Source organism: Lampetra fluviatilis, chromosome 3, assembly GCF_964198595.1.
Source record: "Lampetra fluviatilis chromosome 3, kcLamFluv1.1, whole genome shotgun sequence".
Classification (NCBI taxonomy): Eukaryota; Metazoa; Chordata; class Hyperoartia; order Petromyzontiformes; family Petromyzontidae; genus Lampetra; species Lampetra fluviatilis.
In genome coordinates, this window is record NC_136277.1 from 15,417,155 (window position 1) to 15,433,336 (window position 16,182).

General features: G+C 57.3%; 1 protein-coding gene across 1 annotated transcript in view; it reads right to left on the reverse strand.

Moving 5' to 3' along the window:
• Positions 1-586: 586 nt before the first annotated feature.
• LOC144953283 (mitogen-activated protein kinase kinase kinase 1-like) overlaps positions 587-16,182 on the reverse strand; it is a 64,973-nt gene continuing 49,377 nt past the window's right edge. Inside the window, 12 exon segments of the mRNA XM_078883856.1 lie at positions 587-1,205; positions 1,616-1,747; positions 3,705-3,847; positions 4,408-4,539; positions 6,832-6,994; positions 7,373-7,528; positions 8,341-8,496; positions 12,700-13,341; positions 13,343-14,123; positions 14,125-14,243; positions 14,807-15,167; positions 15,928-16,120. Of these exon segments, the coding sequence (XP_078739982.1) occupies positions 1,059-1,205; positions 1,616-1,747; positions 3,705-3,847; positions 4,408-4,539; positions 6,832-6,994; positions 7,373-7,528; positions 8,341-8,496; positions 12,700-13,341; positions 13,343-14,123; positions 14,125-14,243; positions 14,807-15,167; positions 15,928-16,120 (3,125 nt within the window). The 3' untranslated portion in view covers positions 587-1,058.

Here is a 16,182-nt window from a genome sequence, read left to right on the forward strand (position 1 = left end):
TGAGTGAGGGTGGTGGTGGTGGGCGGTCTCCACGTCCAGAAGAGACCAGGTGCTTGAGTGAGGGTGGTGGTGGTGGGCGGCCACCACGTCTAGAAGAGACCAGGTGCTTGAGTGAGGGTGGTGGTGGTGGGCGGTCTCCACGTCCAGAAGAGACCAGGTGCTTGAGTGAGGGTGGTGGTGGTGAGCGGTCTCCACGTCCAGAAGAGACCAGGTGTTTGAGTGAGCGTGGTGCTGGTGAGCGGTCTCCACGTCCAGAAGAGACCAGGTGCTTGAGTGAGGGTGGTGGTGGTGAGCGGTCACCACGTCTCAAAGAGACCAGGTGCTTGAGTGAGGGTGGTGGTGGTGAGCGGTCTCCACGTCCAGAAGAGACCAGGTGCTTGAGTGAGGGTGGTGGTGGTGAGCGGTCTCCACGTCCAGAAGAGACCAGGTGCTTGAGTGAGGGTGGTGCTGGTGAGCGGCCACCACGTCTAGAAGAGACCAGGTGCTTGAGTGAGGGTGGTGGTGGTGGGCGGCCACCACGTCTAGAAGAGACCAGGTGCTTGAGTGAGGGTGGTGGTGGTGAGCGGCCACCACGTCCAGAAGAGACCAGGTGCTTGAGTGAGGGTGGTGGTGGTGGGCGGCCACCACGTCTAGAAGAGACCAGGTGCTTGAGTGAGGGTGGTGGTGGTGAGCGGCCACCACGTCCAGAAGAGACCAGGTGCTTGAGTGAGGGTGGTGGTGGTGAGTGGTCTCCACGTCTAGAAGAGACCAGGTGCTTGAGTGAGGGTGGTGGTGGTGGGCGGTCTCCACGTCCAGAAGAGACCAGGTGCTTGAGTGAGGGTGGTGGTGGTGGGCGGTCTCCACGTCCAGAAGAGACCAGGTGCTTGAGTGAGGGTGGTGGTGGTGAGCGGTCTCCACGTCTAGAAGAGACCAGGTGCTTGAGTGAGGGTGGTGGTGGTGGGCGGTCTCCACGTCTAGAAGAGACCAGGTGCTTGAGTGAGGGTGGTGGTGGTGGGCAGTCACCACGTCTAGAAGAGACCAGGTGCTTGAGTGAGTTTGGTGGAGCTGGTGGTGAGTGGTCACCACGTCCGGAAGACCGGGTGTTTGAGCAGCTCCCGAGTGGGCGGCCGGTCCAGCGGCTGGATCTCCAGGCAGCGCAGCGCGATGTCGCGCAGGCCGGGAGACAGGTGGGCTGGAATGGCGGGCGGCGTGGATGCGCTCGCGATCTGCGGTGGGGTAAGGGGGGGGGCGGCGGCGCTGAGGTTAGCGGCGGCGCAGCTACCAACCCCGCGCCCCCACCACCTACGCCGGTGGCGATTATTTGAACCGGTCCTGGGCCTCCCCTAGGTCGACTCGGCCTCAAATAAGTACCCGGTGCGGTGCGTAGTAAACATCGCCACTGGGGTGAGGGACCAAGGCGGTGGTGCCGGCTACCCACCCACCCCCTCGCGTGTGCCGTGGCCGGCCTTCAATAATAGGTGCTGCTCGCTAACAGCACTTGCCCCAACAGTCTGGTCAAGGCTATACACAGAGTGAGGGGGGGGGGGGGGATCTTTGTCTTTGTGTACGCAATCTGCAGGGGGGAGGGGGGGGGCCTGGCTCCCTCCCTCTCACACTCCCCTGCCCTCCCCCTCACCTTGAAGATGAGAGCCAGGTGGTTGGAGTGCTTCTCGGCATTCCAAGGAGGCTTGGCTCCCGACATCTCGATGACGACGCAGCCCACGCTCCACACGTCGCAGCTGCGCCCGTACTGCTGCCCACGCAGCACCTGCACGGTGGTGGCGGTGGGGGAGAGCAGTGGAGGGGGCACGAAACAAAGTAGGCATGTAGAACTTCTTTTCTTTGCCGGAGAGCAAAGCCACCGCCGCATTTACAATTCGAGTTGGCGTGACGTTTCGACAGAAATTGCAACGGGCAGCAGCATCATGCGACGGCCAGAGATGTGGATACATCCTACTCTTGTTTTGTTCTTATATGGACAGGGGGGGGGGGGGGACAAATGTGATGTCGTCACTCGTGAACCAATCAGGTGCGAAGGCCAGGGGGGAGCTGGTTAATGTACGCCTACAAATGACAATGGATATCCATTAACGGTTGGGTTATTATTCACAGGGTAACCAACGTACATTACGCATGCACCCCACTGTCTTCCTTTTGTTTTGTTGTTCCCCCCCTCCCCGCACCTCCGATTAGCGCGGTTGACGATGGTACGGTGCAAAAGAAGTTAAGTATATGGTACGTAGGTAAATAAAATAATAAAAAAAATTCGTTTGAATCGCTTAGCAGCGGCGCAGACAGGGAAACGTGCGGCCACCAGCCCATCCGGTTCGGTGTTCCGGCGCCCCCCTGTGGCAGTGCGAGGGTGGCTCTGAGATGTTGACTACCTCGCCTGGTAGTCAGGAAGTCATGGGTTCGATCCCGACCCTGACGACGCCTGCTGCTGTATATTTGGAGTTTGCGTGTCTCTCTCTCTCTCTCCCCGTGGTGAGATGTTAACTACCTCGCCTGGTGTACAGGAGGTCGTGGGTTCGATCCTGACCCTGACGACGCCTGCTGCTGTGTATTTGGAGTTTGCGTGTCTCTCTCTCCCCGTGGTGAGATGTTGACTACTTCGCCTGGTGTACAGGAGGTCGTGGGTTCAGTCCTGACCTTGACGCCTGTGGCTGTATATTTGGAGTTTGCGTGTCTCTCTCTCTCTCCCTCACCATGGTGAGATGTTGACTACCTCGCCTGGTAGTCAGGAGGTCGTGGGTTCGATCCCGACCCTGACGACGCCTGCTGCTGTATATTTGGAGTTTGCGTGTCTCTCTCTCCCCGTGGTGAGATGTTGACTACTTCGCCTGGTGTACAGGAGGTCGTGGGTTCGATCCCGACCCTGACGATGCCTGCTGCTGTATATTTGGAGTTTGCGTGTCTGTATCTCTCTCTCTCTCCCCGTGGTGAGATGTTAACTACCTCGCCTGGTGTACACGAGGTCGTGGGTTCAGTCCTGACCTTGACGCCTGCGGCTGTATATTTGGTGTTTGCGTGTCTTTATCTCTCTCTCTCCCCGTGGTGAGATGTTAACTACCTCGCCTGGTGTACACGAGGTCGTGGGTTCGATCCCGACCCGGACGATGCCTGCTGCTGTATATTTGGTGTTTCCGTGTCTCTCTCTCTCTCCCCGTGGTGGTAGCGTGGATTTTTATCCGTGCCCTCCGGGTTTTCCCCTCCACATTTAGGAATCGACATCACGCGTTGTAGAGGATTTGGCTGCTGCTATAAATTTCCACTTCGTTGGCGCTATCATTTGTGATAGTGCCAACGTGGGGCCTTACCTGGTAAAATAAAAAGTTTAGTTTTAGTTCAATAGCTTTAGTTCATCTTCTTGGTTCTTTCGGTAAAGTCACGTAGAATGGAAATAATAAAATAATAAAAATAAAACATAATAAATTAATTCTCACGACGTTTCGGCCACAACGCAAGCAGCCATCAGGTGAAGAACAGGTCTGTCGATAAGACAGAGTCTGAATTCATTCAGACCTGTTCTTCACCTGAGGACGGCTGCTTGCGTTGTGGCCGAAACGTCGTGAGAATTATTTTATTAAGTTTTATTTTTATTATTTTATTATTTCCATTCTACGTGACTTTACCGAAAGAACCAAGAAGATGAATCCCTGCAGTCACGAAAGCTTTCAATCGAAGCGTTAGTTCAATCGTAGTTAAGTTTAGTGTGTGGCAGCTACCTCTGGCGCCATGAAGGCGATGGTGCCCAGTAGCTGTCCCTGAAACTCCCCGGCACCCGTCCCCTTGGACGCAAGGCGGGCTGCAGCCCCAAAGTCTGCAATCCTCAGCCGCTGGCCCGTGCTGTCGATCAGCAGGTTGGCTCCTACGTGGGGAGGGGGGGTGCCGGGGGAGGTGGGGGGTTGAGTGGGGGTCGTAGGAGAAAGCGGGGGGGGGGGCGGCAGGTCAAGGGGTCAGCACGGCAAGTGTGGGTCCAAAATGTGAATATTTATTTTATTCTGCAGGAGGAGGAATCCGATGTGCTGTGAAGCTCTTTTCCTTGTTGGGGCGCACGGGGTCAGAACATTCTAACAACAAACACTTACCAAAAAACACTTAAGGGGAGTGCAAAGTATAGGAAAGAAAAACAAAGCACTTTAAAAAAAAATGTTTACAAAATTATTTTCGTCTTACCAAGGGGTCTAATTTCAGCTGTGGGGCAGGGTGGGGTGGATGGTTGGATGGGGGCAAGATTGGGGATGGTGGGGGGGATGAGTGATGGGGGAGATGGAAATGGAGGAGGGGGTGAGTTGGGGGAGGCAGTGTTGGGGGGGATGAGGGGGGACAGGGGATAGGTCATGGTGGGATGAGTGATGGGGGGGGGGGGATGAGTGATGGGGGGGGGGGGGATGAGTGATGGGGGTGGCGGTAGTGGGGGGGGGGCACCTTTGATGTCTCGGTGGATGATGAGGTTCTCGTGGATGTAGGAGAGGCCCCGCAGCAGCTGCTCCACGTAGTTGAGCAACACGGGCTCCTTGAAGGGGCCGTACTTGTTGAGCAGGTGAGCCACAGAGCCACCTGCAATGCCCCAACGGACGTGGGGGGGGGGAGAGCGGTCACAGGGGTCATACGGGGCAACCGATCAGTTTTAGATCGCGTTAATCTCATCCGATTTTACGTGTCTATGTAGAGAGTGCGCGCCGCCCTTCACTAGAGGCGCTTGACAAAGCTTACCGGAACGGTGGCGCAGTACGGAGTGATGCGTGTTGCATTTTTTTATTTGACCATGGCAAAGCCCACCGAGCTATAGAGCTCTTTTTCAGAAGCGACCTGGCCACAGATGATAGCTTAACCAAGTGGGGCTTATCATCATCGCGTGGACGTTGTTTAAAAATGTGGAGGGAAACAAACCGACCACGGGGAGAGAGAGAGAGAGAGAGACACGCAAACTCCAAATATACAGCAGTAGGCGTCGGCAGGGTCGGGATCGAACCCACGACCTCTTGCATACCAGGCGAGGGAGTTCAGATCTCCTAGCCACCGTGGCGCTCCACATAGATAATTTAATCCATAACTTCTGGGCCACGTCCACCACAACAACAACACAATGCAGCGGAGGGCTGATTGAGGCAGGGGGGTAATAAGGAACAAACAAAATCTGAGAATAAAAAAAAGTGCGTTGGGCCGTTATAATTTGTACAGGATAACAAACAAAAACTAAATTTGCGCACACAAAACACAATGGCACAACAATGCTGCCCCCCCCCCCCCATTGTTTCGCGGTCAGTTTTTTTATTCTGGCCGCCCGTGTAGCCTCGAGATCGTTTTATGTGTGTATATTGAACTTCTTTCGCACCGTACGTAGCTAACCGTGCTAAATCGGGAGGTGCGGGGGGGAAGGCCAACAAACTAAACACACAAAGCACCTCTAAAGAAATGAGTTTGTCAATCTAAATGATGATGATTTAAAAGTGGCTATATCTCTCAGTGGCTTCCTCATGTCGTAAGGAAGGGCATTCCAGACGGCCGCAGAAGTGCATCTGAAAGCGCCGTGTGACGCCGTGTGCGAGTCCATGGGTCCCCTGTGTGAGTTGACGAATGCATGGACGTATGTTGAACTTCTTTCGCACCCCACGTAGCCAACCGTGCTCCTCGGGAGGGGTGCCAAGTAGACGGCAGGGGCAGTGCCACGAGGGGTTAGGGGCCCGGAAGGAGCGGAGGTAGGCCACGGCAAGGTAAGGTCATTTACCCTTTTTACCGGGTAAATAGGTCAAGGTGTCAACATGCCAAGGGGTAAGGTAAATGGTAGGGTAACGGTAGCACGGAAGAATTATCCGGTAAACACCTTGTTTACCGCTCGCTAAAAGCTACGTGGCGCAGTCCGTGGCCCCCATTTAAAATTGGAATCATCGAGAGTATTCTATATGAACAAAGCACTCTACCTCACATTTACCTGTTATAAACCTTGTTCATGTGTAGTAGTACCCCAGGAATTACCCTGTGATCGGGTAATTTGTATGGGGTAAGGGGTAAAAGGTGGGGTAAAGGTAGGCTCGTTGCTTTCGACCTTGTACCTTTCAGCTTACCTTGCTAAAGGGTAAAAGGTAAGGGTAGAGTGATTGTATTGTGGTAAGGTAAAAGGTAGGGTAAAGGTAGGCTCGTTGTTTTTACCTTTTACCTTACCTTGTCGAGGCCTAAGTGGAGGGGCGAGGGAGGTGAATGAGTGTCGTGGGTTCACGGCAAGGGGTGGTGAGATGTTAACCACCTCGCCTGGTATACAGGAGGTCGTGGGTTCAATCCTGACCCTGATGCCTGCTGCTGTATAATTGGAGTCTGCGTGTCTCTCTCTCTCCCTGTGGTGAGATGTTGACTACCTCGCCTGGTACGCAGGCGGTTGTGGCTTCGATCCCGACGCTGACAATGCCTGCCGCCGTATATCTGAAGTTTGCGTGTCTCTCTTTAAAAGTTGTATCATCTCCTGTAGATGTAGATGCCACTGGCTCTTCTTACTACCACCCTCAACACTTTCACCACTGCTACGCTTCCGAGACACGACGGGGGTTGATGATGTTGGTGAATAGCCACAACACAACAACAGGAGACGATGGCGGTGACCCCAAGGCAGGGAAATGCTGGGTAATGACACCGGAAAACCACCACCGCCATCTATTGCGCCGGCGGTTGAGCTTACATCTCTCGGTTCCCAACAGGCAACTGCAAATACGGACCAGGATTTGTTCGTATCTCTGAATGTTTGTAAGTCGCGGAGTCCCTGTGCGTGTGTATATAGCGGCAGCTCAGGAGAACGGGGCCTTTTATCTGGGGTAGTATTAGTTTATATATTTCAATTTTTTGCAAGTTGCTGCCCACCGGCCATCCACTCGATGAAGAGGTTGTAGTTGCTCTTCTCGCATGTGGCACCCAGCATGCGCACGATGTGCGGGTGGTCCAGCCGGCTCATGAGGCGGATCTCCTCGCGCAGCGTCTGCACCACCTCCTCCTGCTCCGACGCCGTGTTGCGCACGTACGTCACCTGGCACGCGCACATACGCACGCACGCACGTTTAGGTGCGTTGAACTTGATTCGCACCGTACGCAGGCCGCCCGTGCTAATCGGAGTGATACAATATGAGGATACCAGCGCCTAACGAAGGCAGCGTTGCGCACTTACGTCGTAGAAGAGAAATGCGTCTATAACGGCACTTTACTTAACAGTCCGTTAAGGCTATACAGGGGGAGCGGAACTTTATCTGCGTGTGCGCGCAAGTCTCTCGCAGCACTCCTTGAACGGCTGGTGCCGCTCCACCTGCGCCACACCACGTGTGTCCACAGCGCTCATCATCGTGATCATCATCATCACCATCGTGGTCATCTCCATCATCACCACCATCATCATCGTCGCCCTGTGTACCTGTTTGACGGCCATGAGCGTGCCGGTGCCAACGTCCTGTGCCTGGAAGCAGGAGGAGAAGGCCCCCATGCCGATCTGCTGGCCCTTGAACCACTCGGCGCCCTCCCGGTACGGCTGACGGGCCTTGCCGTGGCCTGGGATCTTCTCCATCCCCTGCTGTGTGTACGTGTGTGTGTGTACGTGTGTGATGTGGGGAGCGGTAGTAGAGTGGTTAGCGCCCCTGCGCCACGAACCCGGTGACCCGAGTTACATTCCCGCTCACGGCCAACACCAGTGACGATTATCTGAACTCATCCTCCCCTAGGTCGAGTCGATCTCAAATGAGTACCTGGTGCGGCGTGTAGTAAACATCGCCACTAGGGAAACAAAGGCGGCCAGGCGTGGTGCTGGCCACCCACCCCCTCGTGTGCCACAGTGCCGGCCCTCATAGATGCTCGCTAACAGAACTTGCCCCAACAGTCCAGTCTGCTAGAGGCTACACGGGGGATCTTTGTCTTTGTCTCCTTCATAAGTGCTCGCTAACAGCACTTGCCCCGACAGCCTGCTAGAGGCTACACGGGGGATCTTTGTCTTTGTCTCCTTCATAAGTGCTCGCTAACAGCACTTGCCCCGACAGTCTGCTAGAGGCTACACGGGGGATCTTTGTCGTTGTGAATGTTGAACTTCGCGCACCGTCACCGTACGTAGCCAAGCGCGCAAACGCGACGCGACTCAACAGACGTTTGCAAGCGCGCCCTTAGCCGGCGCTGTTCACGAGCCCAACGAGCGCCGGTGGACATGGGAACGGCACAGCATCGGCGAGGCATTTCGGTAAGTGGGTGTTCAAAATGTATTTTGGGGGTTTTTGGTTTTGGCCAGGTAAGGCCCCCCCCATAAGCGAGCTGGCCCAATGATAGCTTGACGAAGCGGCTGGTATCCATCGCGTTGGGGGGGGGGGGGGCAGGGGTGAGGTGGGGGGTAGCCCTCACATCGGTCTGCACGAGGATGATGTCCAGGGTGCCCACGGGCCGCAGCTGCGGGATGACGGGCAGCGCGTCCTGCGACGCCGACATGGCCATGACGATCGCCAGCGCCTCCTCCTCCTCCTGCTCCACCTTCTCCTTGCACAGCTGGTCCCGTTCCACCTGCGCCGCATCGTCGTTGCCATCATCGTCACCATCGTCGTTGCCATCACCGTCGCCACCGTCGCCATCATTGTCACCATCGCCGTCGTCACCATCGCCGTCGTCACCATCGCCGTCGTCACCATCGCCATCGTCACCATCGTCATCGTCACCATCGTCATCGTCACCATCGTCATCGTCACCATCGTCATCGTCACCATCGTCATCGTCACCATCGTCATCGTCACCATCGTCATCGTCACCATCGTCATCGTCACCATCAACATCGTCACCATCAACATCGTCACCATCGTCATCGTCACCATCGTCATCGTCACCATCGTCATCGTCACCATCGTCATCGTCACCATCGTCATCGTCACCATCAACATCGTCACCATCGTCATCGTCACCATCGTCATCGTCACCATCGTCATCGTCACCATCGTCATCGTCACCATCGTCATAGTCACCGTCGCCGTCATCGTCGTCGTCACCATCGTCATCGTCACCATCGTCATCGTCACCGTCACCATCGTCATCGTCACCATCGTCATCGTCACCATCGTCATCGTCACCGTCGCCGTCATCGTCACCATCGTCATCGTCACCATCGTCATCGTCACCATCGTCATCGTCGCCGTCATCGTCGTCGTCACCATCGTCATCGTCACCATCATCATCGTCACTATTATCATCGTCATCGGCATCGTCGTCGTCACCATCGTCATCGTCACTATCATCATCGTCACTATCATCATCGTCACCATCGTCATCGTCACCATCGTCATCGTCACCATCGTCATCGTCACTATCATCATCGTCACCATCGTCATCGTCACCATCGTCATCGTCACTATCATCATCGTCACCATCGTCATCGTCACCATCGTCATCATCATCATCGTCACCATCGTCATCGTCGCCGTCATCGTCGTCGTCACTATCATCATCGTCACTATCATCATCGTCACCATCGTCGTTGCCATCATCGTCGTAATCGTCAGCCATCGAACAAAAACGGGTCGCCGCATCGCGCGCTTTCAAGATGCGCTTCTGCGGCCGTCTGGAACGCTCTTCCTTCCGATGTTAGGAAGCGACTGGGAGCTATGCACGGTGAATTCATCAAGGTCGAAAACTCATTTCTTTAGAAAACTCATTTCTTTACAAATTAGTTTTCAATCGTGCATGTACATAATCAAAACGTAGGTACGTGTACATCGTCAAAAGAAACTGGAAAAAAAACCGAAAATAAGTTAACTTTATCGGTATCGACGCTCCCACAAGGCCATGCGGGAGAGCGTATCATCTCCCCGTGTTCTGCCAGGTGAGGGAGTGGAGTTTGTATGATCTCCCCCTGTTCTACAGAGTGAGTGAGTGGAGTTTGTGTGATCTCCCCCTGTTCTACAGTCTGAGTGAGTGGAGTTTGTGTGATCTCCCCCTGTTCTACAGTCTGAGTGAGTGGAGTTTGTGTGATCTCCCCCTGTTCTACAGTCTGAGTGAGTGGAGTTTGTGTGATCTCCCCCTGTTCTACAGAGTGAGTGAGTGGAGTTTGTGTGATCTCCCCCTGTTCTACAGTCTGAGTGAGTGGAGTTTGTGTGATCTCCCCCTGTTCTACAGTCTGAGTGAGTGGAGTTTGTATCATCTCCCCGTGTTCTGCCGGGTGAGAGTGAGTGGAGTTTGTGTGATCTCCCCCTGTTCTACAGAGTGAGTGAGTGGAGTTTGAGTGATCTCCCACTGTTCTACAGAGTGAGTGAGTGGAGTTTGTGTGATCTCCCCCTGTTCTACAGAGTGAGTGAGTGGAGTTTGTGTGATCTCCCCCTGTTCTACAGAGTGAGTGAGTGGAGTTTGTGTGATCTCCCCCTGTTCTACAGAGTGAGTGAGTGGAGTTTGTGTGATCTCCCCCTGTTCTACAGTCCGAGTGAGTGGAGTTTGTATCATCTCCCCGTGTTCTGCCGGGTGAGAGTGAGTGGGGTTTGTGTGATCTCTCCCTGTTCTACAGTGAGTGAGTGGAGTTTGTGTGATCTCCCCCTGTTCTACAGAGTGAGTGAGTGGAGTTTGTGTGATCTCCCCCTGTTCTACAGTCTGAGTGAGTGGAGTTTGTATCATCTCCCCGTGTTCTGCCGGGTGAGAGTGAGTGGGGTTTGTGTGATCTCTCCCTGTTCTACAGTCTGAGTGAGTGGAGTTTGTATCATCTCCCCGTGTTCTGCCGGGTGAGAGTGAGTGGAGTTTGTGTGATCTCCCCCTGTTCTACAGTCTGAGTCAGTGGAGTTTGTATCATCTCCCCGTGTTCTGCCGGGTGAGAGTGAGTGGGGTTTGTGTGATCTCTCCCTGTTCTACAGTCTGAGTCAGTGGAGTTTGTATCATCTCCCCGTGTTCTGCCGGGTGAGAGTGAGTGGAGTTTGTGTGATCTCCCCCTGTTCTACAGTCTGAGTCAGTGGAGTTTGTATCATCTCCCCGTGTTCTGCCGGGTGAGAGTGAGTGGGGTTTGTGTGATCTCTCCCTGTTCTACAGTCTGAGTCAGTGGAGTTTGTATCATCTCCCCGTGTTCTGCCGGGTGAGAGTGAGTGGGGTTTGTGTGATCTCTCCCTGTTCTACAGTGAGTGAGTGGAGTTTGTGTGATCTCCCCCTGTTCTACAGAGTGAGTGAGTGGAGTTTGTGTGATCTCCCCCTGTTCTACAGTCTGAGTGAGTGGAGTTTGTATCATCTCCCCGTGTTCTGCCGGGTGAGAGTGAGTGGGGTTTGTGTGATCTCTCCCTGTTCTACAGAGTGAGTGAGTGGAGTTTGTGTGATCTCCCCCTGTTCTACAGTCTGAGTGAGTGGAGTTTGTATCATCTCCCCGTGTTCTGCCGGGTGAGAGTGAGTGGGGTTTGTGTGATCTCTCCCTGTTCTACAGTCTGAGTGAGTGGAGTTTGTATCATCTCCCCGTGTTCTGCCGGGTGAGAGTGAGTGGAGTTTGTGTGATCTCCCCCTGTTCTACAGTCTGAGTCAGTGGAGTTTGTATCATCTCCCCGTGTTCTGCCGGGTGAGAGTGAGTGGGGTTTGTGTGATCTCTCCCTGTTCTACAGTCTGAGTCAGTGGAGTTTGTATCATCTCCCCGTGTTCTGCCGGGTGAGAGTGAGTGGGGTTTGTGTGATCTCTCCCTGTTCTACAGTCTGAGTGAGTGGAGTTTGTGTGATCTCCCCCTGTTCTACAGTCTGAGTGAGTGGAGTTTGTATCATCTCCCCGTGTTCTGCCGGGTGAGAGTGAGTGGGGTTTGTGTGATCTCTCCCTGTTCTACAGAGTGAGTGAGTGGAGTTTGTGTGATCTCCCCCTGTTCTACAGTCTGAGTGAGTGGAGTTTGTATCATCTCCCCGTGTTCTGCCGGGTGAGAGTGAGTGGGGTTTGTGTGATCTCTCCCTGTTCTACAGTCTGAGTGAGTGGAGTTTGTATCATCTCCCCGTGTTCTGCCGGGTGAGAGTGAGTGGAGTTTGTGTGATCTCCCCCTGTTCTACAGTCTGAGTCAGTGGAGTTTGTATCATCTCCCCGTGTTCTGCCGGGTGAGAGTGAGTGGGGTTTGTGTGATCTCTCCCTGTTCTACAGTCTGAGTCAGTGGAGTTTGTATCATCTCCCCGTGTTCTGCCGGGTGAGAGTGAGTGGGGTTTGTGTGATCTCTCCCTGTTCTACAGTCTGAGTGAGTGGAGTTTGTGTGATCTCCCCCTGTTCTACAGTCTGAGTGAGTGGAGTTTGTATCATCTCCCCGTGTTCTGCCGGGTGAGAGTGAGTGGGGTTTGTGTGATCTCTCCCTGTTCTACAGTCTGAGTGAGTGGAGTTTGTGTGATCTCCCCCTGTTCTACAGTCTGAGTGAGTGGAGTTTGTATCATCTCCCCGTGTTCTGCCGGGTGAGAGTGAGTGGGGTTTGTGTGATCTCCCCCTGTTCTACAGTCTGAGTGAGTGGAGTTTGTGTGATCTCCCCCTGTTCTACAGAGTGAGTGAGTGGAGTTTGTGTGATCTCCCCCTGTTCTACAGAGTGAGTGAGTGGAGTTTGTGTGATCTCCCCCTGTTCTACAGAGTGAGTGAGTGGAGTTTGTGTGATCTCCCCCTGTTCTACAGAGTGAGTGAGTGGGGTTTGTGTGATCTCCCCCTGTTCTACAGAGTGAGTGAGTGGGGTTTGTGTTTTATATCAATTATTTGTGGTCCCCGCGGTAAACATTCAGCGATGACGAACCGTTTAACCGGCCTCACCTCCTCGCGGTACGAGTCTCCCGGCTCCGCCCCGCCGTCCGGGCTCATCGTCATGGCGACCTCGGAGTGGAACGTCACGCCGTGACGATCGTCGCCGGCACCCAAACGCACCGTCTCCGAGTCCTCCTCCTGCTCCCCACCGTCGTCACCATCGTCGTCGTCGTCGCGCCGCTGCACCCGTCCCTGCCCCGGCGACATCCCGCCGACACCGTTCTGCAGCCACGAACCGACGCCGCCACCGGCGCCGGTAACGCCGGCGCCACGGGGCTCCTTGCCCGCAGGCTCCTTCGGGTCCCTGCGTTTGCCGCCGCGCTCTTTGCACTTGCGCCCGGATGCCTGCCGGGACGCGGTCTCCGGCACCGGCGCCGACCGCGAGTCCCTGCCGTGGCCCTCCGGCTCGCCCGGTCGTTCCTCTTTGGCGGCGAGCGGCGCCACCGACGCCGCCCGGTGAGCGGTGCCGCCGGCGCCCCCCTGGCTCTGCGGCTGCTGCTGCCGGGGCTGCGACGCGCTCGGCCTCTTCTGCCGCTCGGGAGAGCCGCGCTCGATGTGCGGCTTCACGGCGAGGGGCGGCGGCTGGGGCCTGGCGCCCGGCGCCGCTCCCGGCCTGCCGACGTCCTTCCACCCCGACGACGCCGTCGCCGACCCCCCCCGCCGTCTGCTTGCCGGCGCCCGGCGCCCGCCCCCTCGTCTCGCCCGCCGCCTGCGAGCCACCGTGCCAGTCCGCGGCCGGCCTGGCTGCGCCAGCGCCTTTCTCGTCGGCTCCTCCGCCGCCGCCGGTTTCGGAAAACGGCACCAGGCTGGGGTACGACGCCGCTGCCGCTGCCGCAGCGCCGCCGCCGTCGTGCTTGACCGACGGCGTCGCCGCCGCCGCCGGCTTGTTTCTCACCGAGGCCGGGCCGCAGTGAGCGTCGCCGGGCGCCGGTGGTAGCACGGCGCCGGCAGACCTGTCCGTCTTTGCGAGCGTGCCGGCGCTCCTATCCACGTGCTGCTGCTGCTGCTGCTGCGGTTGAGTCCTTGTGCCGTGCTGGCCGGAGTAACCGCACGGAGCGCTGGCGCCACCTGCTGCTCCCGCCGCTACCGGCGGCTGATGAGTCTTGGGGACGCCACCCCCCGCGACAGACGACGGCGGCTGCCCCACGGCGCTCGCCAAGGCCGGTGCGTCGGCGCCGGCCGTGGCGAGAGCGACCGGCGCCGCGCCCAGCGCGCCGGGCTTGCCGTCCCGCGCTTTGACGTCTTTGGGGGTGGCCCGGGGGGCGGACGCCGCCGCCGCCGACGACGACGCCGAAGCAACCGCGGCGTTCCTGGTGACGGCGCCCGACGCCGTGGGCATGGCCGTGTCGTAGAAGAGCAGCCCGGAGGCCGTCTCCGGCGCGAAGGGCGCGGGAGGAGGGAGTGGCGGTGGGGGGAGGCCCCCCCCCACCGCCGCCCCCCCCGCTGCGGAGGGAGGCGGTGGGGGTGGAGCGGGCGGTGCCCGCGGGGGAGTTGTGGGGGGCCGACGGCTCGACGAAGCCTTCGAATCGCCCGTCGCCCGCGTCGTCACGAGCCTGCGGGGGGGGGGGGGGGTGAGCGGTGGAGGGTTATTAATCCGGTGGCGCTAGCGACGCGTTCCGTTCGGCGAACGACATCGTAAATAAAAATCCAAATATTTTATTTATCCTGGAGAAATCTTAAATCTTCCCCCTGCCCCACCCACCCTCTGTGTAGCAGCATTAACAAACTGCCGGGACAAATCCTGTACCAACACCCGCCATTCGACATGAAGTGACACGTGAAGTGTGGAAGGTTCGCTGACATGAGGTCTTGGGACAGACCCGGCAGGTGCCGTCAAGATCGGCCTCCTCCACAGAGGCCGATCTTGACACCCCTAGTACCAGTCTTCGGCAAGTCTACATAGCATCAGCTCCATCTCTTCTCCAGCCCGTGCTGTGCCCGTTTAGCCCCCTCTATGCGGTCAAACAGAAGCTGCTTGGGGCATGCGGTGGCTGGGCATGCGGGCTACATGACCCAGCCAACGCAGCCTTGCCTGCCGGAGGAGCTCACCAATGGAAATCTTACCTGTACAGGCACGCACACACGCAGGCACACACACACGCACGCACACACACACCTGAATGCAGTCGAGGACGCCCATCTCCTCCGCCAGGCTCAGCAGTCGGCGCTGCAGGCGCGCCGTGCTCGCGTCGTGGTGGTGCGGCGGCGCGTTGTGCAGCTGGAAGAACGGCTGCTGCATCTGCAGCTGGAGCTGCGGGTGGTAGTGCACGTGCTGCTGCTGCTGGCCCTGCTGCTGCTGGTGCGGGTGGCTGCCCGTCTCGCCGAGCATCTCGACGAGCCGCTGGTAGACGTGTGGCACCTGCGCCACCATGCGTGCGGCGCCCAGCACGACGCGGCCCGACACCTTCCCCACCACCGAGTGGGAGCTGTCCAGCGACTTGAGCGTGAAGTTCAGCAGGGACAGCAGCTTGTCATACCTACGGAGTGGGGGGGGCGGGGGGGGCGGTGGTGCCTTCGTTAACTCAGCGCTCCCCTACCTTTCCCACCGCCCCTTCCCTCGCACTCTGACCTGTGCAGGGAAATGCCCCCCCCAAAATGTACCCCCTGCCACCCAACCACACCACCCCCCCACAACCCAAACCACCGCCACTCCCGCCTCCCCCCCCCCTCTGACTTGTCCAGGGCGATGAACTACACCCCCCCATCTCCCCCGTGCCTCCCACCCACCCCACCCCCAAAACAAACACAGATCCCCCTTACAGCAAGTGCTGTTAGCGAGGACCTATGAAGGCTGGCACTGCACACGAAAGGGGTGGGTGGCCAGCACCACGCCCGGCCACCTTCATCTCCCCAGCGGCGTTGTTTACTTACCGCACCAGGTTACTCATTTGAGGCCGAGTCGACCTAGGGGAGGCCCAGGACCGGTTCAGATAATCGTCACCGGTTGTTGGTGGCCGTGAGCGGGAATCGAACTCGGGTCGCCGGAGTTCGTAGCGCGGCGTAGCGCTGACCACTACCGTGCACACCAACACCAACAACCCGCCATTTGCCACGAAGCGATGGTGACATCACCACGGGGGGCCCGTGACAGGCCAGGCGCACTTTGAGGCCGTCGCGTTCAATCTCGAATCCTCGCCTCCTCGCAGTGGGTCACGGGACAGACCCAGCAGGTGCCACGGGGTTGACTGACTTGAGATGACACACCAGCCACCCACTAGCCCACCCACACCCACTGACCTGTCCAGGGCGATGCCCTCTGCGCCCCCCTCGCCCTCTGCGAGCACGTGGGGGTAGAACTCGGTGGGGAACTCGAGCAGCAGGCGGTCGATGAAGCAGAGGCGTCCGAGCAGCGCCTGCCAGTTGGCGTAGTAGGTCTGGGCGCCCAGGATGCAGCCGAGCACAAAGTCCAGGCCTCCGAGGCCCAGCGACACTGGGGGGGGGGGGGGGAGGGGGGGGGGCACGACGAGACAAGACTTGATAATTGGTTCTTTA